Below are 23,278 nucleotides of genomic sequence, written 5' to 3' on the forward strand. Positions count from 1 at the left end.
TAATATTTTGACAGAAGTTACAATAATAATATAGGCATACATTCTAGATTGTAATGCGCAGGTCAAAATCAACTGCAGCCTTCAGTCTTTATGCACCACATGTATCTGGAGCAACACCTCCATGTCTCCACAGTGAGAACAGCAATATATGCTCACTCCTGCTACATCAACTCTCCTCTCAGGGCCTTTGCTCAAAGTTAAGCACCATGAAATGACAAACGTCACCCTCCGATACATGTTCAATACAGTGTGTTTATTTCAATTACAATGGCGCTTTTATAAAATATCTGATGCAGAAACATCAACAGAAATGTAGAAATAATAACAGGATACCATACACACGAAACCCATAAATACACATAAACACACTTTAGAAAAGCACACATTACCCTTTAGAAGCCTTTGGTCTGGAACGTATGCCAGGTGGAAACAACAAACATTTGCAGAAGAAAAGTTCTTTGTGCACCATTGGAGCCCTATCATATTTCATATCAGTACAGAACATACAGTACACGCACGACACCGTTTGCCTTCTCCCATTATCAAAGAATGTTTTGCATTGTTTTAAGGGATCCATAACCCTGTCCATTTTTTATAATGCTAAAATTTTTGCATAAGATAAATATAGAATGGAAGGCAAAACAAATACAACCAGGCACCAGGCACTGTAGAGTGAGGCACTTGAGCACCTAACACCTCTGGTTTGGCATCATGACGTTTGGCACATGAGGGTGGCGTTGCACTTTGAACTGTGTGTGTGGTATGTGTGTGGTATGTGTGTGTGTGTGTGTGTGTGTGTGTGTGTGTGTGTGTGTGTGTGTTAGAGAGATAGAGATAACAGAAGCCCTGTCCAGGAAACCTCTCACAGCCGTCGTTGTCTCCTTACTTACTGCCTATCCATCTGAAAACAACTAGGTGAGTTACATTCATTCTCCTCATATATACACTTCCACCGTATAAAGTACATACTCTCGTAAATCAAGAGTGGTTTTTGAGCAGCTCTCGTGCCGAGCTTCAAGGTGCAAGTCTGCCCTTGTTGATCTCGATGATATTTCTGAACCACTGACAAGGCTTCCAGTCTGTCGAGTCGTGAAAAAGTCCTCCAGCTTTACTCCTGTCCACCATGCAGCGCTTGCTCTCTCTTGGTTTCCTTGGGCTTGGTTAGATCAGCGGGGTGATCCTGGGTTGGGCCGGGCTGATGAGAAGGGGGAGCTGCTATGACGTGGAGGAGTCTGGCTGGCTGAGGTCCTTCTTCGTCACCTTGGTCTTCTTGGTCTTCTTCTTCTTCCCGCTGCAGGGCTTGCAGACGCAGCACAGGATGCACGGCGAGGCCAGAAGGAGGAGCGGAGACGTCACCAGCACGATGATGCTGACCCCCACCAGGATACCCACCACCTGAGGGACAACAAAGCGACATCCTTGAGCTGCTCTAATCAATATGTTATATTCACAAAGGACCGAGTGAGTATGTGTGATGTGAAAAGGGGGGCGCTCTTAGTGACGAATTGTCACCCAACCCTGCGGATCGGTAAAGTTTTAGCATCTTTCAGCCCACTGCTGTGATTTTACAGCCTCCAACTTTACGGTTTTGGTTCAGCTCTCATCCATCTTGTTTTCGAGCTGCAGGCAGCTGTTTTCAATGAACAACATAAACCCACAGTGCACTACCTGCCCTGCACTAAACTGTTAAGAGACAAAGTTAGCACTTAACAGCAGCTACAGAGCCAAATATTTCCCTCAGGAGATGGTGGAGACCAAAACAGGGCTTAAAGGAGAGTGGACAGACTGAAAAATAAATCACAAACAATAACACTGTTACTGAGAAGACTGGCAGCCTCCAACTGCCTCTAAATTGCATTTTATAACACGTAAAATAAAAAATACTGCGATGCTTTATGTTATTGGGAGCCGTTGCTTTATAGCACAAATAACACGCCCGCTTCTCAAACCAATGACAGATGATGGGAATGAAACAGTGATGGAAAAACCAGACATAAACAACCTACTGTTTATGAAGGGCGCTGGTGGGATTATGGGTAATCTACTGTAATCATTTTGAACCACTCAAATCAAATCAGAGCCTCCGTAGACCATTATCTCACTACAGGCTATTACTATTCATTTGACAATGAAAATATTAGTTTGGACTGTAGTTCATGGGCGCCCCCTGTCCACAGGCTTTTATGTACGTTTTGTCAAAGGATGTGTTTTATTATTTGGAATAGGCTCCTTAGCTTCAAGTAAAGGAAATCTTAATGCTACATAATATACAGTGTTTATTTGCAGCACTGTGGCCACAGTTTGTGTTTGTTTTCTCCTTCAACATGAAAATGTCCCTGTGCACAAAAAAACATGGTTTTCCCAAGGTAGGTATGGAGGGAGTTGACGTGCATAAAGCACCGACCTCAAGCTCATCCAACACCTTTGGAATGAACTGGAATGCCGTCTGGCTCAGGCCTTATTGCCCAACATCAGAGTCTGACCTCACTAGTGCTGCTGTGGCTCCTCTAGAAGGGGATTTAAGCCGTGGTGCGGGTGTCCACATACTTTTGGCCATTAAGTGCATACCAGTGTCAGCAAATTCATGTATCACATGTAAAGTACACACAGTGTCCACACAGCAGTGACTGCAGGCAGCTAAGAAGGAATTTAGGACAAGCAGACTGTAAAACCTTTAGAACCTGTTAGGCTAGATACCACTAAGTTCGTCATGAGCAACGAACAACTGTGTTTTTCCAGATATTTAGCGATGCAGACACAATCAGCTCAGGAGGTTCACGGCTTGTTTCGAGCTGCAGGCAGCTGTTTTCAGTGAATAATATAAACCCACAGTGCACTACCTGCCCTGCACTAAACAGTAAAGAGACAAAGTTAGCACTTAACAGCAGCTACAGAGCCAAATATTCCCCTCAGGAGATGGTGGAGTCCAAAACAGGGCTTAAAGGAGAGTGAATATTGGACGAACAGGGACAGAAACACGACAGTACCGACGCTTCTCTGAGTCTGCTGGATGTCACCGCGTCAGCAACACAAACTTTAGAACACGATATGTCAGTGTTTTGTTTACAGCTTGTTTATAGGTGACAGTGCCACCAACGGTTCCAATATCGAAAAGATTATACAAGCAGCAAATTAACACTGATAAATCTTTACAATAATCATTACTGCCAAACAATCAGACTGTTATTGAGAAGACTGGCAGCCTTCGTGCATTTTATAACACGTAAGATTACATTTTTTTTACTGCACGTAGTACTAACATACAGCAGTATTTGCATGCAGCTAGGAAGGAATTCTGGACAAGCAGACTGTAAAACGTATAGGAACCTGTAAGACTAGATGTGCAACCATGTCTGTCATGAGTTGTTTCGCAAGGAACAACTGCGTTGTTGTGGTTCTTCGTCTCTCCAGATACTTAGCGATGTGGACACACCGAGACACAATCAGCTCAGGAGGTTCACTGCAAACTTGATGATAATCATGTGATAATTGCATCAGAGCGGGGGAAGTGAAAAAGAAAGTAGGTTTGGAGGCCGATTGTGTTGCTAATTTGACATTAGCGCTGGGATTAGTTCAGTTTAATGCCTGATACAGGACTATTTGAGAACATTGGCGGAAAACAAACCACTAAAAACGAGCTAACAACACTTTATGGGTCTTTAAAGGAAAAGATGAGCGTTGAGTTTTGCATGTATTTAAACTTTTGTTTTCATTTTCAATTAAGTGTGCCAAAAATCATGCCAGCATGGAACTTTACTGTCCTGCGTAGGTTCCTTCAACGTCCTCACTGGAGACGGTGACTCATTGATTTGACAGCAGAACAGTGCAGCTGGGAGTCCAACATCTTTATCGTCCAATCCCGGTAGAGTGATGGCACAGTTTTACCAAAAATCAAACCAACGCACGCAATAATTGACCACCACACACGGATGATTGGCTCTGCAGGCTAATCCATTCAGACAAAGACAGCATCATCGCGAGCCTGAAATGAATACTGTACGTCTGGTCTGCTGTCTGTGGTTGAGTGACCTCACCTGCGTTCTGTTCCACATAACCGAGGCCCTGGAGTGTCCCAGCTTGTTTCTGCACGGCCCCTTATCATAATGCCTCAGGAAGATATCCCCCTGCAATCACAAAAACACACACGTGAAGGCAAGAAATCTGCTATCTAGCAATCACCAAGGACATGTGAACACAGACTAAAGACAGTGATGAAGAGGCTGGGAGATTTAGAGCGTAGCTGTAAAAAGCAGGTGGCTAGGTCGTAGAGATACTGTTCACCCCGTGTATGTAACGGGGGAGACTCACATCCAGATTCTGCAGACAGTACCAGCAGAAGGTGTGTTTGCAGCTCTTGCACAGCATCTGTGCACAGCCCTGGTTCCTCTCGATGTAGATACCACACATAGGGCACTGCTTGATGGGCATGTCAGAGTCGCTGCTGGAGCGGGCCCTGTGTGTCGGGAGAAAGACACAGATATGCAGTCAGCTGGGGCACAGTGGAGGATGAGGCCATGAAGGCAATTCTTTATTTAGCAGCTGAGTGACGGGTCAGTGCTCACTTTGAACTGGGTTCACTATTTTGGGACTCAAAGGTATGAGGGAAGTATTCTGTGCGTACGATGCAGGGCCATAGCTTCCACTGGAAAACCCTGAAGTTGTGTTTGAGGGTTTCAACACCCTGAGGAGTTTACATTCTATCATTTAAACAAATTGCACATGGCTGATTCTGGCTTTTTTTAGTGGTGCATCTCTGCGAGTTGCTAACTTTGTCTGTTTGCCATTTTGTGCAGTGGGTTTATATGATGATCAGTCAACCAAAAATAAGCTCTAAGATGCTAAAAAAAACTCCATAGAGCTCGAGGGGAACTGCACAGTCGGGTGATACTTCTCTATGGGTCTTGGTGACTCCTTTCACAATCTACATAGTGTTTTTCTCCCTTTATAAGATAAAAACATTGATCAAAGCAGGTTTGAATTTGAGGGGAAAGGGGAGATGATGGAAAAGCTATCAGTCAGTGCTTTGTCGGGGGATTAAGAATGCTCATGTGATTTTCCGGTGCCAGCGTCAGAAACAAATAGCACCAGAGAAACTGCAACAAAAATGCTGGATGTGTGTGATGAGAAATAACCTTCTTATATACAGTCTATGGAAATAACTTCTTTTGTTTGTTTAAATCAACATCGTACAGTGATGTAACGGATTTGTCACTCGTTGCTGATGGATTCGGAAAAAAAAGACCAATATGATTATCAGGTTAGTGTAGAGAGGGCTTAGAAACAACAATTCCATCATTATGTAAGGTTTATTTACAATTATATAAATTAAAAAGCTAAAAGTGAAAATCTTGAAATTCATTATTTCTACACCACTGGCTATGACCCTGGTACAATAACATTGTGCTTGAAGACTAAACCTGCAGGCTGAGGCAAACGCACATCATGCTCTCAAGTTCAAACTTAAAGTAGATCTCCCTTCAATCCCCTCACGTCTGCGCCATCCTGCCACAGCACACTGCAGACACCGCTGCTTCACTGCAGTGCACGGGCTCCTTCAGTACAGTGAACTACGTGGCTCGGTGCCCACCCTCCTCCTCCCTTTGGCACAGTCACAATGGAGTTCCGATATAAGTCAGTGACTCCCCAATGACACCGGTCGGTCTGGCAGAGAGCCACAGCTCGGAGCGGCACGTAGCCGTGCCACGGGGACTACACAGAGGGCACTCCTGAGGAATACTAAGCTATTCATCCTGAATTAATGCTTATTGTATATTCAGCTCAGGGCCTCTGCTGGGAGATCAGGAACTACACATCACTTTATAATCCATTCAATGAAAATATCCTGCCACAATAACTGTCAGGTCTTTTTATATTTGATGGAAGGATGGGATTTGAATAGGATGTAATATAATAATCCTGCTTCTAGCACAGTATAATTTTCAAAGTGCAGCTCACCCAAACGGCCGGCTGACTGACCTGCTTTCACGAGAGGGTGACATCATGGGCTGGCGCTCCGGGCAGGTATGGCCGTCCTGCCAGGGCCCTCTGCACCCGGAGCAGAAGACGGTGTGACAGGTCGGGCAGGGCACGGCGCCGGGCTGGCCCTCAGTGCTCAGCTGCACACTGCACACCGACTGGCATTCGAGCACCGGGCACCAGGCTTTACTGGGGTCCAACTTCACTCCTGCAGAAAGCAAAGACGGGATGCAGATATCAAGCTAGATGTAGATGTACTTAAGGTACAGCTGTGGTTTCAGCTAAACGCTAACATGCTCACAATGAGAACGTTAACATGCGGATGTTTAGCAGGCAATGTTTACCATGTTCACCATCCTAAATTAGCATGTTAGCAGGCTAACATTTGCAAATTTGCACTAAACAAACAAGCACAGCTGAGGCTGATGGTAACGTCATTAGTTTTAGACGACGGTTCTAGAAGAAAAGTCAGAGAATCCAAACAAAGTTATTACAATTTATCCTGAGGGGGACATGAATGTACCAAAGGTATGGCAATCTGTCCAATATCTAAAAAAAGATATTTAAGTCTGGACCAAAGTGATGACACTGCCATCCCTGGTTAGCACGGCTATAAACATCTAATAACTCCATTGTTGTCATTTCATGTTATGTTTTACAACCATAAACAAAAAACTGGAGCTTTCCTGGTCTGATCCCCTCACCAGCTCATACTTTCACTGTGAATCCTTACAGAAGGGAAACACGTACTTTGCACTTCTTTATACTTCCAATATTACGAGTCTCATGATTTATGGCCAAAGTAAACAATACTGTGCAACTGGAAAAGACCAATATAGCTAGAAGGCAAACCTCTGTTTGCAATTTGTAAATGTCAACAGAAACAGTTATTTTCCTCCTGTTCCCAGGCCTCCAGTGCAAGACAGAGGTATACACATTTCACAAAAATGTACACAACAAACGGGGGCAAACAGCTACACATAGGTCAGACAATTAATTAGTACTGAAACGATTATTGCTTCAAATTGAACAGAATGGTGCCATGGAACTCTTGCAGCATTTGTTATTGAATTCCCTGCTGGTAATGTTTGGGTGAACTGAAGGTATTAAAGCCACAGTGTGTCAGTAACCTCCGGGGTAAAACCGGACCCCAGCAGAAGAGAAAAAAGAGCAGGAGGCCCCACATTATCCCAGGCATGTGGAGCTGTGCACACACCAGCTGAAGTGAGACCTGAAATAGCCCAATGCCTGTCACCGGTCATCGGCATGCTAACGCTACAATACCTACCTCGCTCGAACTTCAGACGCTGGTACAGCTCCACCTGGTCTTCTGGGGCCAAGCTAGCTATCTGTCAATCACACAGCACAGAGAGGGGATGGTTTTCAGTCACTCTGAGATGCTCAATGAATTGTGTGCATACGAGACATTTGAGGAATCCAGAATCTTTTTCAAACCCTTTATGGATAAATGCAAAAAATACATGGAGATCGAGATTAAAATGAGGCTATTTTGTGTGGTTGCCGAGAAGATCATCCAGGATCAACTGGTCACCTAGCAACTGTAGTTTGCTGCATTATTCTTAAGACATTTCAGTAGTAAGAGAATAGCCACTAAGAGGGAAAGAATAGGCTGATTGCAACATTTAAATGGCAAAGTCGTAGTAAAAGCTGCAAGTTGGTATATGATCAGCAAGACAGGTGTTACAAAGGTCTGCAAATATTTAACAGCACGATATGCCAATTAGCCAAAGAAAGACTAAATATCATTTCCCCCCAGTAATACTGTTTGTATGTTTAACACCTGCCTAATTTCCCTACTGGATAACAGGGGATAGAAATTCAACAATCCAACCACTTCTAATCAATGAGAAGTCCAATGAGCTCTAGATAAAGAGGGTTTTTTATCATAAGGAAGTTTCTTGATTCAGTTGAAGTCAGACAAGAAGAAAAAACATTACAAATGAGGAACCGAGGAGCAGAATTTCCATTTGTGAGTGAATCAGCAGTTTAAGCCTCTTCTGTGTCATGTTTACTGACTGGTATCTCCTCATAGAGTTTCACTTTCTGTCTGACTGCTCGCATTATCTCATCCTCAGCTCCTCACACTGGAAAAGAATTCCCTCAGAAATGTCACTAAGGCTGCGTCCACTGCGTTATTACAACACTTAATCTTAGTTAATCCAGCCCACACAATGTTGAAAACACAAGGGGGGAAAATCCAACTTTATACTTCTTGAGAAGTTTGCTTGCAGCACTCTGGACTGAAACCTGCAGCAAATTTATTAGAAAGAAATTCAAATGTATCTTCCCAAAACACGTTTGCATAAAGCAGGGTTTTTAGTTCAGGACGTGTTTGTGCGATTAATAAAATGTTATGACCTCTGAATACTATTGGCTGTTTTTTCCCCTCATGACCTACATATCATTGGGTCTGAGCAGGGCATACCTCAGAGTCCAGTAGCACTCCGGTCTTCAGGCAGGCCATATCTGGGCAGGTGATGGGCGCCCCGCCACCCTCCATGACGGCCAGCTGAACATACTGCTCCAAACACTGGAGACGGAGAAAGCAACACGGCAGAGTTAGTAAAAAGACAATCCTCTCATGACGAATCCAATAAGCAAACAAAGCGGAGGGAAAATGAGCTGTTGTACAAACATGCCAAACTAAACGTGAGTTTCTTATCGCCGTTTCTCGTCAAAGTCATCTGTTGCCTCAGCTGTGAAATATGGAAGTGGGGAGGAACTACGTAAACATTGCTCAAAGGCAGACAGTTTTGAGAAACAGAAAATACAAAACATTTACGTGTCGCTATTTTTCCTGTGGAAAAACAAATCTATCGCAGAGGAGCGGAATGTGTTTTTAGGGCCCATTTGTACGTGCAAACTTGTGCTCGTCATGTGCTTTCTCACAACGCACGATGTACTGTTCATCCAAATACTGAGCCCGAATTAAAAACAACAACAACAAAAAGCACAAGCAATAGTCTGTGTTCAGGTTGATGAAATAGAGTTCAGCTGATAAGCAGGGTTTACAGTATCCCTTTCCTTCCTTGTTCCCCAGTGACACTGTGTGTGTGTGTGTGTGTGCGTGTGTGTGTGTTTTATCTCCCTGACCTCGTACTACAGTGACAACTTTGTTACCTTGGACAGAGATTAACACCTGCCACTGTGGAGCAACCTCTCTGCGTCAGGTCATAACACTAACATCTGAGTTTCGATATGTCAGACAGGCATGTGTTAGACTGGAACAGCGTGGCAGCAGACATCTGGGCTGCTGTTATGAATGACAACGCTCCGCATTCTAGCGATAGCAACTCGTCTCTCATTAAAAGGAGTGAAAAGGCTCCCAGGAAATGTTTGTGAGATCCAATAAGTTGCCAACAGCTTTGATTAATCACAAGAACGTCCAAGGACACAACAACATAAAAGTGAGTGTGAGAGAAAGCCAGCCCTGTGTTGAAACCCTTTCATTTCTCTAAAGCTGCAACATGCCAGATTTGGCACTAAAGGATCTATTTTAAAAGTTAATAAAACAGGAAGCGGTGCTGCAATAAAAAGGGGAGCGTCCCATTCCAAGTGATTCAAGTGTTGGAGATTTGCCTAAATTGCCCAAAGAAAAGCCTGGAGTTAGATCACTTTTTTTGTGAAATCTTAAAAGTAAGAAGCACAGAGCGATACGAGTATTGGATCAGCATTGATCTAAATACAGCCTGGAGTAACCCCTGCTCTGTCTTCAGTAACAAAAGGCCTCACAGGTTTGACTCCCACAGCCCTTTCCTTACCGCTGAGCAGAAGACACAGCCGCAGCCCTGCAGCTCCCTGGTGGCTGCGGACGGCTGCCCGCTGAGGCACAGCTTGCAGTAAGCCTCGGGCCCCGGCCGGGGGTGTTCAGCGCCGGCCTCAGGGGTCCCCGGTGTCGAACCCCCATCTTCCCGGCTGAGCGTGGGACTCCTGCTGGCCATGGTGGGGCGACGCAGGCAAGAGGGGAAGGGAGGGAGGAATCGGGTCTGCTCCCTAGCCCTTCTGCTGTAAACGGAGAGGAGCTACGGCCTCCATGTTCCTGTAAGTGGGAAAATAACAAAAAAAAAGCAGCACTGATCTTATTCGTCTCCTCGGTGTAGGTGTGACCCTCTTCTTCCTCTTTGCCACACGGCTCACACAACACCAACCGTGATGACCTCACCTCCCCAGGCTTTCCGTTGTCACGGTCTCGTTACCTGAGAGACGAATTAGTCACCGTTCAGAGCCGCGCGGTGCGTGAAGCACAACATAATTATGTGTAATTACTGCAGTGTTACTGATTACTCATCGAGTCATTATTTTTACAGCCGAGGTGCAAGGTCTGTGTTTACTGTTCTACAGTTATTGACCGGATCATTGTTCATTCTGACAGGGGAAATTAATTACCGATCGTTTTTTTTTTTAAAAACATGGTAAATACACGCAGCCACAGTGGATCCACAAAATCTGTTCAGTTACAGCATCGAGCACAAATGTGTCCATCAGACATGATGCACTATAGCGGCAATGAATTGTATGCATGCAAGACGTATGAGGATGAATGCAAATACACACATGGTGATCGAGATTAAAATGAGATTATTTTTGAGTGGTTGCCGAGAAGATCATCCAGGATCAGATGGTCACCTTCTGCAATTTGCCGCATTGTTTCTATAACAGCAAGGAAGTGAGTCACTCAGAAATAAAGAGGTTAATTGCAACATTTTCTAAATGGAAGAAGCAATCTCCAAAGCAATAATTATACTGCCATTTTTGTGTCGTATAGTAAAAGCTGCAAGATGACATCATCTTATCAACAAGAACAATGTTGCAAAGTTCTGCAAAGATAGTTAGTTAAACCAACATTAGTTTACAGTAAGTAATGCCGATAAGCAACATTTTCAAGAACAGCAAGCTTGAGAAAATTCTTTATTTCTTCCTCCAATTTTTTAAGACCAAAAGCACACTAAAATAAGTATTAAAATTGCTTTTAGTGCATGTAATTTGCCCCCTGTCATGTTTGTATGTTTAACACCTGTCTAACTTCCCTCCTGGATAACAGGGGATATAAATTCAACAATCAAACCACTTCTAATCAGACAGAAAGTCCAATGAGCTCTAGTTAAAGAGGAACTGAGGAGCACAATTCCATTTGTTAGTGAATCATGTATTAGTAGGCTAACTCCAGTCTTTTGTCTATCAGACATTATGCACTAACTTTTGGGACAGCAGGACAGAGGCTGGTGTGTAACAAAGGCCTAATCTGGTGTTAAAGAGAACCAAAGACACCATACCCCAAAAGCCCCTTTGGTTCAGCCCAATCCCCCCCCCCCCCCCCCCCAAAAAAAGCGTGAGAAATAAATCAACCCATAATCTGGGATTTAGCGATTTAATCCCGTAGATAACAGTTGTTGGACACAGAAAGGGGTCACACAGGAAACGGTGGCGTTAAAACACACACACACACACACACACACACACACACACACACAAGCCTGAGCGGCTGTTGAAATCACACACTAATCCGACACGCAGTGCTCTCTATTTCATCGAGGCTGGTGAAGTTGGCAGGAACATTTTGGGGCAGCTCAATCAATACAGCCACCACCACCACCACCGGTGTCCTACATGTTTCAGTGAGTGCTGTTTCATCATGTGCTACCGATCGGCGTCGGCACACATGCAGATGGCTGATAGTGGAGCTTGCGTAGCAGGCAGCGCACGCTGGTATTTCTGCACAGTCACGGCGTGTCGTTCTGCACTGCTTTAAGACGAGCGAGCTGAGCCGGCTGCAGTCGTCATCCCACACATACTGCCAGCCTGTCCTGTCCTGTCCTGTCCTGTCCTGTCCTGTCCTGTCCTGTCCAAGCACTGACAGGTCATATCAGGTAGCTTTGCTGCGTGGAAACCCCAGTATATTTGTCAACAGTGTAAAGCCTTTCGTTCCTGAACAACTCCACAAATAGGAGATTACCTGGGTGACCGTTTGTCTGGTGGAACAACAGACGAATCAGATCTCGTCCCACCTTTGATGTGATGGATTTAAAGCATTTTGATTGACTGTGAACTGTGGATTTCATCACGACTATCGTGGCTGTCTGACGCTAATGTAACAGTGTTAAGAGTTTGAGGATTAGGCCACGGTGTGAGCGCTGTTTCAGAAGCATTTCCGGGCCTGAATGATTGAATCCCAAACACTTCAAATGTCAACGCCAAATGCTGAACGACTAAACTTCCATACAAAACGGATCACTATCAGTACTGGCCTTCAAGCAATACAGCTGAGAATAATAAGTTAGGGCTATTCATTAATCAAAACGCCCCTGTGTGCTAACAGTTCCTCTTATACGTGGAGCTGCCCGTTCTGTGATTAGCAGTCCACACGGATCAAGGTCTAGATTGCATTCTGGGGGGGGGGGGGCAAAGCATCAGTGAAAAGCTGCTTTTCACACAGGCTGCCGCTGTGTTTGAGGCTGCTGGGACTGCGTGACTCTGGGAGTGTGTGGCAGAATATATATGGCATCATTTATACAGCTGCAATCTCTCCCTCTTGTCTGTCATTCTGGATGTATGGCTCACAATAGCCTGCGTTTATTTATTTATTTGGGGGGGGGGGGGGGAAAAACAAGAGCATGTCAAGTTGAAAGACAGACATATGAAGATAATGATGAGTTGGGAGAAAATGCAAACCTTCATGTACTGTACATCACTTTAACCAGAATCAGTGAGGTGGACATGAATTGCAGTTATTTAAAGGTAATAAAGTAATGTCCCTTGTGTCCCGTGCATATTCTTCTGAGGTTGGTGTTGTTTATGACAAAAGCAACCGTGCGATGTCACATCTGTTACCGTGCATTCGGTACATCTGACACATCTGCATCTCCCTCTCAAGGTTGCATGCTCGTACCGGGTCCACATTCTGACGCATTCATGGTGTGATATTTCATAAGGCGTAAGCGGTTTCGGTTAATGGATGGTCCCGTGTGATGCAGACAAAGTAAGCCAGTATGAGGAGAGACGGGAGGGAGGGGGGGGCCTACCTTGTCTGTAGGACCGCTGGGTGTAGGAGCTGCCCGAGTCCAGATCCACAGCCGCAGTGCTCTCACTGTGGCACGGGCACATGTGTTGATACAGTCTGCTGTTCACCTTCTGCCGTCACCGCCGAAATGCTACTGTCGCCCGGTTACCGCCTCTCTCTCTCACACACAGACACACACAGACACACACACACACACACACACACACACACACACACACACACACACACACACACACACACACCGGGCTTAATGAAAAACTAACATGTTTGGGCGTTCTGCTCGCTCCTATCTGGTCTGCGTGTGTGTTCGCGAGTGTGTGTGTGTGAGAGAGTGAGTGTGTGTGTGTGTGTGTGTGTGTGTGTGTCTGCTCCTGCGTTTTGTTTCCATCCAGGAAGCTGTGCCTACTCTCCGCTGAGCTCCACTCATGACTGCTCCTGCTGGTTGTTTCACTGTACTCACGATGCTTTCGGGTGCAGTCGGGAAAATAATCGATGAGATTATTAAATCTCAACTGATTGGATGCTACAGGAGAAGTATACAGCATTTACTTGTCCTTGAATGCTGTATACTTCAATTGTATTTATTGTTGTATTCAGCTATACTTTTGACTTCTCTGATAACAGACTAAAGTGCATTTTGTCTTAATAGAATCAAAGCAACATTGTTGTGTTCAGCTCTGCTAAATTCACAACTTAACCCTGTAACGGCTTACTCAGCAGCACTTTTGGCACAATTCCGGTGTAAAAAGAATTATAATTAGCCGTCAATCTTATCATATTGTATCATATTAAACTATTTTAGGCAACAAAATAATTCATAGAGAAAGACTTATTGATGAGATAAGTTGTGCAGAATTAGTCAAACTAAACATGAATATTAAACATTTTGAAAAGTCCAAATAATAGAAAGAAATTTCTTTTTTTGGTTTCTGGTCAAAATGTTCAAAATGTGGTGGGGGGGGGGGGGTTTGTTTAGGGAGGGGGGCTCATTGCCTCAGTGTTTCTAAAATCCTGGTTACAGCCCTGGGTATAAGAGTAAATATAGAACATGGTCAACATATCTGACATTGGATCAAATTTCTGTCTAAGCAAAATATAACCTCATATAAAAAATACTTCATATTACAAAATGTCATGCCAATGATGTAACTGTTTAGAAACTGCATGAATACTCCTTATTCTGAAATACTCATTCATACATTCATTTCATGAATGTAGTTATATATATATATATATATATATCAATAAAACAAAGGAACACCTACATTACATTACATTACATTACAGTCATTTAGCTGATGCTTTTATCCAAAGCGACATTACAAAGAATTGGCAGAACTTAGATGTATCACTTGCTCACTCTAAAACTGAAAGTGATGTTACTCATGATGTTACAGTGACTTCCTGTTTGCACACTTGGATACTTTTGATTGGACAGCCCAACAGATTTTGCAAGAGAGGGAAGAGGGGGGTATGTTACGTGTTACAATTCCTCATTAATGTGCTTTTATTTTGGTTCTCATTTGGTTCTCTTTTTTTATATTATTTAATTCATATTGTAAGTTGGTTTCATAGTTAGTCTCAAAAGGCACATTTTGCAAAAATACCTATTTTTAGCTAGAGCAGCTTCTCATAGATGCATTACTCCTTTTTATGGCCTACATATGGTGTCACTAATATCCATCATTAGGACAACCCCTTGCCAGTTCAGGAATATGATTGGCTCCCTAATACATGTGTGAATGCCACATTGGCTGATATGTATGTGTATATATCATTCTTACTAAATATTGTTTCATACTTATTCTAATAATCTTTGAGTGCACTGTTTGACGGCCCTGATGAATGACACAAGATAAAGTGTGCTGGTCTCACAATAAAGTTATTTTTTTGTACTGCTCCTTTTTCTGGTGTTTCGACCCAATAAGACAAAATCGAGCAATAATCCCCTGCTATGATCATAATTGGCACCCTCAGCATTGATAGATAGAGCAGTATGATTTGCTTTTTGATTAGCATTAGCAACTTGATTTGGATTTCCTCCAAAACAGCTCTGGCTCTTTATATTTGAAGGTAGTTCAGTAATTTGTTCCTCACCATATTACCAACAGTTTCTATTTTTTGATCATATAATATTTCCTCAAAAGTACGGTGTTTTAAAGATATTATTATTCTAAAGTGGGCTTTGAGGACAGATTAATTGCTGCTACAAACTCACCCTGCATACTCATGTTGCATCATTTCCTCCTTGATGCTTCAGTGCGAAACAGGTGTGTGCCATCTTATGTCATGTACTATTAATCTTGTTTCGCTGACAACCATCTTTTTTGTAAATCCAACATAATGTGAAACATTTTTTTTTAACATTTTTTCCCCAATGTTCCTAAACTTGTAATTGACGGTGGACTATACGAGGGACAGTGAAGGCACCAGTAGCACAGCGCTAGGGGGAGAAACCAGTGGGCGGAACCGAGTATTACCTTTACTGCAGCCGCACAAACAACTCTCGTGTCTCGTGCAGAACTTAATAAAGTGCATAATGTAATTCTGAAACAAATTGCACACGATACTTTGCATTGCGTGCCACTCGGACTTTTCTGCCCCCCCTCCTGCTGTCAATACTTGAAACTACTTCAGGCACTGAAGCCATGCCGAGACGGAAACCCCAAATAAAGTGCGCATGCGTGCGGGATTTTCCGAAGAAAGTCTGAATATCAGTCGTCGTTCGTCGCGTACAAGATTATAATGTAACCAGCCTACAACACGAATGATGCACGACGAGTACTTCTAATGACAGCAATTTAACAAAAGTGAGAAAAACCCGTTCAATAAGGTGAGATTTTTTTATTTACATATGTATATATATTTTTCCGAACTGACACCTGTTTAACGATATGTTTTCCCCTTTGTTACCGGGGTATTAGGGTGTAGTACATCTGCATTTGTGGTGGGAAGGAGCTTTGACTTTTTTTGCATCAGTTGAACATCATAATGTATTAGTATATTTATAATAGACAACTTCCTGCATCGGGATGCGACTCGCGGCCGCTTTTCTATTCCTCGAATACAGCGAGCATGTGGAATTAACTAACCCCGGGAGCGCACGCGAACACACGTTTCATTTTTCCAAGATACAACTAAAACTTTTGGCTCCAACAATAGACGGTATGGTTCCAGCACACCCCCATTTCCGCATATTGTTTGTTGCACTACGGAGAAGAAAAACAAGAGCCCAGCCTGAGTGCACGTGACCTAGAAAAAAAGCGCAGGTGGGCCAGCGGTGTGAGCTGTTGTTTGCACGAAGCTAAGGGGGATTTCTGTCTGCCTCTCTTTTCTAGATGATGAGTTGCAAAACCTCCAACCTGCAGGGCATCATCCAGGTGGCGCAGAGGGTGGCGCAGAAGAGCTACAGCAGAGCCCGCCAGCTGTTCTGCTGCCCCATAGGCGCTCTGCAGTGTGAGAAGGTCACATGTTGTCATCAACCTAAAGAGGATAAAACTACACAAGGTATGCAATAACATTTGATGTTATTTATTTATGTACAATAAAACATTCAGGATATTTTAGTTCACTATATCTATTTGTTTAATCCTTTGTTGGTCATATTTGTATTTTTGTTTAGAATTGAAGGACAAATTCTCTTTTCTTATTCTTATATTTTTTACACTAGCTGCATTGCATGTGACAAACAGACCTTAGAATTCTTGAAACATTCGGGTGCTTTTTTACCATCTCTTTATGCAGAAACAGTTACAAACTTAAATGAACCCGACAAATTTTTTTGTTGTGGCTTTCCTCCTAAGCAAGTGTTTTCCAATGTATTCAGGAACCATAAGGACCTTTGTGATGGTGACGCGTTTCTGCTGTTACATCACTGTGGAACTACAGCTTCCCGTTCCTCATATTCTCTTCCCCTTTCCCCTTTCTCTCCGTCGCCCACTCGTAAAATACAGTGGCCCTTCAGAATCCGGCATCTACCATTTTAATTGTGAACATCAGCAACTCCACCTTGATCGACTGCGTCATCGGGAACGACACCTACCCAACCGCTGTGGCTGAGAGTCAGCCTCTAATGCGGGAATCTGAGCTCCAAATGCAGGGTGGGTAACCTCTTTTAATATTCCTATTGTTATTATTTCCTTTCCTTGGAATTTAAAGCACTTTGGGCTGAAATTCATACTATGCTATGTTGTCTGATGTGCATATTTTGACATTTTTACATATCACAGCACTCAGACTGCACTCATGAGAGGTGAAAACAACTAATTTGTTTGTGTGTTTCAAATCAAGTGAGGTGCAGCTGCAGCTGTGGACAGCAGGGAGCAGCACAGACTTCTACTACTGCTCCTCCTCCTCCTCCTCCTCCTCCTGCTCCTCTCTGTCCTCCCCTTCCATCAGCTGACTCCCCGAGCATCAACATCCACAGCTCCCGTCTCAACTGTGTCATCATCGGAGACAACAACTACATGCAGGCCGAGCAGACCCACTCGATCGAGACAGAGGAGCCGCAAGTGTGAAGCTTTGGCCCCACAGAGCAGACGCACACACACACACACACACACACACACACTAGCAAGGATCACAACTTGAACTCAGAATGAGTTTTCAGTCTCCAGACAGCTTTTTGTTTGTCTCTGCTCTGGTTTGACTCCGGTATGTTATTGTTACGGGTGTGGAAACCGTCGGCTATCGACTCGATATTCTGGCTCTGCTACTCCTGTAGCATCATTCTTTTAGGGCCACATCTAACAATGAATTTAATTCATATGTATTAATAATCTGTACAGTGTTTTCTTGGTAACTGATTCATTGTTTGGTTTATGAAATGTCAGAATAGAGCCAGAGTTGACGTATTCAAACGCCATGTTTTACGCGATCAACCGCACAAAACCCAATAATATTCAGTTGAATATTATTTACAAAAATCATGTCGAATATTTAAAAGAAAACCACCAAATATTCACATTGCTTGTGTACATTTTGACTGACACCACAGTTATGGTGTAACAGGACTTTTTGTTTTCTTCACTCTGGCCTTGATCTTGAAACTTGGCCCTGACAGTTGTGAGTACTGATTTTAAAAACACACCATAGTTCATCTCAGCACGGACAAGCGAGCGTCAGCTCCCCCGGAGCTCATCCTGATGTGATGCTCTTCAGTGGAGGGGTTTCCTGTTTTGCAACGCCGGGTCTTCTGCTCCTCTGTCAGATGTGGGGACATGAAGCTGGGAGAAATGTGACCACATTCGTTTCCTACATGGATGTGACTTTTTGATGATTCAACCTCTCTGTGATCGCCGTGATACGCTGACTGATGTACTCTGTTAGGAAAGTCAGCCGTCTGTAGAATTTGTTTTTATCTGCTCGTGAATTGTATATTGTGTGATTCAGTATTCAACTGTGTGTCCTTATCATGTCATGATACAGGCGTTAACGTGCGTTTCAATGTATGGCCCGTGGTCAATAACAGTAGACTACCTAGTAGTGTCGATTGCCGGAAGTCATTATGATTTCTTGCATTCATGTTATCCATAAAATATGGAATAAGAGGACTTTGAATCAAGGTGCTACTATAAATGTTTATACAATAAATTATTACTGTTATATCTCAAAGGACTGTTGGAGAAAAGTCATTTCTTCTTATTTTGTCCTCCCTTCTTCTTCTTCTTCTTCTTCTGGCCTTTCTTGTCATCTGCTTTTTTGAAACTCCCGAGGCCCCGGCGGACCATGCAGCCTCTCCACCACGCCTGCAGCTGCCGGGTCAAAAGGTCACACAGGCCAGGGTCAGAATTAGGGATCAGTACACTAAATAACCAGAGCGACTGATCTGACGGTAACTTCTGATTGGATGTCGTTACCTTGGTAGCAGCTCTGGCCTCCGCCTGCTGTTGAAGCAGCTTCTCCTGCTCCTCCTTGTCCTCCTTCACCACCAGCTCCATCTCCTTGAACTGTGAACACAATCCAGCGCCTCATTAATGTCCGTGTGACAGTGAACGTGGCGAATGCAGTTCAGCCCGGGCAGCTGTTCACTGCGTCACGCTGGGCACCAGGAGAGACGCTCACCTTCCTCCTCATCTCCGTCAGCCTGTCCCTGTTCACCGTCCTCTTGCAGCACACGCTGTTGAGCTGCTGCTCCTGCTCCTGCTTCATCTGCGTCATGCGCTGCTGCCACTGCTGCATCTGCTGCTGCAACTCCTGAAACAACCGCGGCAACAGCTTCAATGACGGTACCGCGCACGGTTTAAGGTGCTGGTGCGAAACACGAGCAACAACTTGACCCCTGTGCATCCGTCACAAAATGTGCTCTTAAGAGGACAAAAATGTCTGCGTCTAAAAAACGGACACATATCATTTTCCACTTTCACTCAATCTCCGGTACAGTGACCTCTAGTTACATGAAGGTGATTTCATTAAGGACACAGCAACTGGGGTTTAGACTAAACAACAGGTGCAGTTTAAACCACAGCTTCTGAGAACACAGCATTTGCATTTAGGCATTTGAACTCATCTTGAACCTTAAAGTTAATGAGCCTCCAAAAGCAGCAACTAGACAATAATTGTAACATTAGTCTGCTGTTAATTGCGATGTCGCTGTACCAACCGTGTGACGATTTTTCAGGAATGTCTTGGACTTTTCGTGAACTTCCCTCTCCGTTATCAGCTGTAGCTGCACCTTCTGAGAGAGAAGGGGATAACGTTGATCTAGACAACATTTAACTGAGTCTGTGTGTAGATTTGGAAGGAAAAATGTAAAAACACTGCTCAGCATGCTGAGAGAGGTACGTGTTCACCAGTTTTGGACGGAAAGGGCAGAGAGAGCGCGGCGGAGGTCATGTCTGCACCCCTGATGGAGGATCAATTTGAAAACATCTCCTTCTCGGGGCTTGGATGCTATTTGGGTGGGACTGACCAAGATAGGATTAGAACTGATGGACTGATGGACCCACCTTCAGCTGCTCCTCCTGCTGCTCCTCAGTCTGTCTGTTTGCCTTTTGCGCTAGCCTGAGCTCCAGCACTATGCTTGCCTTCTCAAGCTGCTGCTTCTCGGCCATCCTGTGTGACTGCTCCTTCAGCTGAAAGTACAACGAACTGCACTGCCGGGATTTGACCTGGGGGCAGTAGTATTGGAGGTTGAGGTGTTTACAGACAAACATATTTCAATTTGTCTTCAAATAGAGGATTCCAATGAACAGATTCTCGCTCACCTTTAACAGCCCTTCATGCAGACAGTTATTGTTTTTGAATGTACTCTTACTTTCTCACCTCCATTGTCTCAGTTTTCTGCTGGAGCTCGTGTTTCTTTCTGTCTAGAGTTTGATTTCTTTGCTCCAGCTCTGCCTCTGCCTCTCTGGGTTGGAGAGACGCACATGTTACTGATACTACACAGGCTTCCTTTTGTCTTTCTCCCTTTGTTTCCCCCACTTTCTTCCACCCGTTCTTTCATAACACTCGTTTGCTCTTATTAATGATTAAGATTAGTAAAAATATTGCTTCCAAATGATGCACTGATGAACCTTCTCAAGTCCTCAGCCTTCTTATTCTGCTCCAATTCCTCCACCACCTGCAGCAGAGAACTGATGCTCTGCTTCTCCTCCAGCTCAGAGTGCAGCTTGAGCACCTGCTGAGAGACGTACTTACTGCCGAGAGAGACACAGACACTCAGTTAGAAAGAAAATGATTAGCAACATGGTGTTTGTCTGTACTACCCACCAGTCTCTCCTCAGCTTGGTCAGTCTGGCCTTCTCCTAAACACACACACACACACACACACACACACACACACACACACACACACAGTTGTTTTAGTCAACACATTCGTCCAGTAAGACCATGAAATGGAGAATAACCGAGCATGAAAACATTCACATCATCATCATCTTCTGATCAAAGCAGCCGGCAGCTGTTTGACAGATGTTCCTCTGGCCTGGACTGTGGGATGAACACAGTGAATTGTCACCTGTGCCGCTGCAGGGCCTTGCTCCCTGTTAGTCTGCCCGGCCATTCTAAGTCCCAGTATGTCCAGCTGGACTGAACAGTCCTCCAGTACAGCTGTCAGTCCCAGACTCTGAATCCTGGAGAAAGACATCCTGTGGAGAAACGGATATTTTGTTATATAACGGTTTGCGAACGAGTTTCACACAGACGTGTATGGTTAATGATGAGCTAGCTAGCTAACGTTAGATAAACCCTTTTATTCAAGTTGGTGCTAGCATGATGCTATCCCAAAACTAGTGAAATGTGATGTTTCAATAGCTCATTAATATGCCAACTCTTCCAAAATACGCTAAATAGAACCGTTATTTTTCACAACGCGTACTTTCATCGATAAGCAAGGTCAAATCAAACGAAGACATATTTACAATGGTGCCCGGTGAAGCTTCTCAATAGTTCACCGTAGCATTATGCTAACTTTCATGTTTACAGTCACTTACTTTATATCTCTCTGTCTGAATAATAAGTAAACCTTTACAACAAACGGCACTATTTTCTACAACAGTTTGACAGTTTACACGTAACTATGGTGACACGCGTTTTTTTCCCGCAACTTTATTGAAAGAGCAATAACATGACAAAACAGTAGCATTCCCGGCATTATTATTATCGTCATCATCAACCTAAGCTTAATTTCACTGCACAATTTAGTGTAAAATAAAAACCCCAAAAGAAGGTAATCAACGTTTTAATTAACAGAAGTTGTTGTTATAGTAACAGTAGATGCCATTACGTTTATAAGCAGACCCCAGACCTCTAAATCTCTATTCTGTGCCGGACTTTTGAACTTTTGAACTTTTAAAAGTGCAAAGCTGCCCACCTGCTGAAATGATGAAGTGATAAACCGTCGAAAGAATTAATTCTGCCTCTCAAAAACAAAACAAAACATAAACAATAACCAAACCTAACAAAAAGCATGACAAAGTCAGCATTTAGTTTGTCTGTGTAGATCAGGGGTGTCAAACATACGGCCCGCGGGCCGGATCCGGCCCGCCACGTCATTTTATGTGGCCCGCGAATCCGCCAGCAAAAAAATAATTTTTAAATCGCGCACGGACACACCTCCACCAGCGTATGGTTCAAAACCAATGCATGACTTTTTATGTATATTAAGTTAATTCTGGTGCTCAACATGAATATACATGTATGTAAAGGAGTTAGATTATGTTACTTGTCTGAGTAAAAGTCTGACTGATGGGAATTCTACTGAAATCCTCTCCATTTACTTAGATTTTTTTTGTCCATCACAGTTAGTTCCTTTTTTTCAGTGGATGCTATTCTATTACAAGTAATTCATATCTCAGAATTGTATTCTCACATTTGTAAAACACAACATATGTTTTGATCAATTACATCCATTTCACAACAAAACAACCAGTTTAATGACAAATAAAGGCTGAACTTTGACTCCGTTTAGTTCAGTACTAATGGAACTCAGACTCCAGCGCACAGACTCTGAGGGCAGGTTAAAAGGGATTTATTGCAAACTTGGTTTTTAGAATGGAGATCAAGGCAGATCGGTAAGAAAGAGGGTTTGTGTTCCTGGGGCTGGTTGAATTGATGGGAAAGAGCAGATGGGCTGACGGCTGACAGTGAGCAGGCAGGAGACTATGGGGTCAGATCAGTCTCAATAATTGCAAATGCACACAGAAAGACTCACAAATGCAAACAGAAAGATTCACAAATGCGCACAGAACAATTCACAAATATATTCAATTTACAAATGCATGCAGAACAATTCACAAATACATTCCAATGCACAAATAAATAAATTACGATTTATATAAATGTAAAAAAAAATCACAAATATATTTCTGCATTTGTATGTACACACACATAGTTTGGTCCGGTCTCTACTGATATGAGGTATCGTAGAGCTCTGGGTGAATACATTTGTAAATCGAATATATTTGTGAATTGTTCTGTGCGCATTTGTGAATCTTTCTGTTTGCATTTGTGAGTCTTTCTGTGTGCATTTGCAATTATTGAGACTGATCTGACCCCATAGGACACTGGTAACCCAGAACAGCAGGCTGGGAGGCGGAGTTTAGACTCAGAGAAAAAAAATACAGAACTGCAAAAAAATGAAATAAAAAACACTTATAAGGCCTGAAACACAGCTACCATAGTGGTGGACAAAACAAACGGATCTAGCGAGGACTGGGAGGAAAGACGGCAGCAGGTAATTAGCTGATGAGACTCAGGTGTGCCAGCTGTCAGAGCTCAGGAGCAGGTGAAGCCACGCCCATGCACAAGCTGATGTTTATGCGT

General features: G+C 43.5%; 3 protein-coding genes across 3 annotated transcripts; 1 reads left to right on the top strand and 2 right to left on the bottom strand.

The window, feature by feature from the left end:
* Window positions 1–234: 234 nt before the first annotated feature.
* rnf144b (ring finger protein 144B) lies at window positions 235–13,398 on the bottom strand. The gene is made up of 8 exons (XM_079164598.1): window positions 13,017–13,398; window positions 9,759–10,036; window positions 8,423–8,527; window positions 7,265–7,325; window positions 5,977–6,184; window positions 4,309–4,453; window positions 4,035–4,124; window positions 235–1,395 (listed from the first exon to the last, which is right to left on the bottom strand). The coding sequence occupies exons 2-8, from the start codon at window positions 9,936–9,938 to the stop codon at window positions 1,216–1,218; spliced, it is 969 nt and encodes a 322-aa protein (XP_079020724.1). The 5' UTR covers window positions 9,939–10,036; window positions 13,017–13,398; the 3' UTR covers window positions 235–1,215.
* On the top strand, window positions 8,542–18,622 carry LOC306699832 (uncharacterized protein). The gene is made up of 4 exons (XM_079164599.1): window positions 8,542–8,646; window positions 16,354–16,522; window positions 16,969–17,115; window positions 17,306–18,622. Exons 2-4 carry the CDS (start codon window positions 16,354–16,356, stop codon window positions 17,530–17,532), a joined length of 543 nt encoding a protein of 180 aa, XP_079020725.1. The 5' UTR covers window positions 8,542–8,646; the 3' UTR covers window positions 17,533–18,622.
* Window positions 18,623–18,645: 23 nt separating this feature from the next.
* On the bottom strand, window positions 18,646–21,101 carry drc9 (dynein regulatory complex subunit 9; the record flags this gene model as incomplete). Its single annotated transcript, XM_079165398.1, has 9 exons — window positions 18,646–18,768; window positions 18,874–18,963; window positions 19,079–19,210; window positions 19,617–19,691; window positions 19,963–20,124; window positions 20,279–20,363; window positions 20,530–20,652; window positions 20,726–20,760; window positions 20,973–21,101. 9 exons carry the CDS (start codon window positions 21,099–21,101, stop codon window positions 18,646–18,648), a joined length of 954 nt encoding a protein of 317 aa, XP_079021524.1.
* Between the last annotated feature and the right edge of the window lie 2,177 nt (window positions 21,102–23,278).

Source organism: Pholis gunnellus, assembly GCF_910591455.1.
Source record: "Pholis gunnellus genome assembly, chromosome: 8".
Classification (NCBI taxonomy): domain Eukaryota; kingdom Metazoa; phylum Chordata; class Actinopteri; order Perciformes; family Pholidae; genus Pholis; species Pholis gunnellus.

Bases quoted from the DNA above. Each gene is read 5' to 3' on its own strand.
- rnf144b (XM_079164598.1), bottom strand. From the start codon at position 9,938: ATGGCCAGCAGGAGTCCCACGCTCAGCCGGGAAGATGGGGGTTCGACA. The intron at 7,326-8,422 runs GTATGCCCTGCT...TGTGATTGACAG, and splicing joins GAGTGCTACTGGACTCTGAG to ATAGCTAGCTTGGCCCCAGA. The intron at 4,454-5,976 runs GTCAGTCAGCCG...CCCGACACACAG, and splicing joins TCACCCTCTCGTGAAAGCAG to GGCCCGCTCCAGCAGCGACT.
- LOC306699832 (XM_079164599.1), top strand. From the start codon at position 16,354: ATGATGAGTTGCAAAACCTCCAACCTGCAGGGCATCATCCAGGTGGCG. The intron at 16,523-16,968 runs GTATGCAATAAC...CGTAAAATACAG, and splicing joins AGAGGATAAAACTACACAAG to TGGCCCTTCAGAATCCGGCA. The intron at 17,116-17,305 runs GTGGGTAACCTC...TTTCAAATCAAG, and splicing joins ATCTGAGCTCCAAATGCAGG to TGAGGTGCAGCTGCAGCTGT.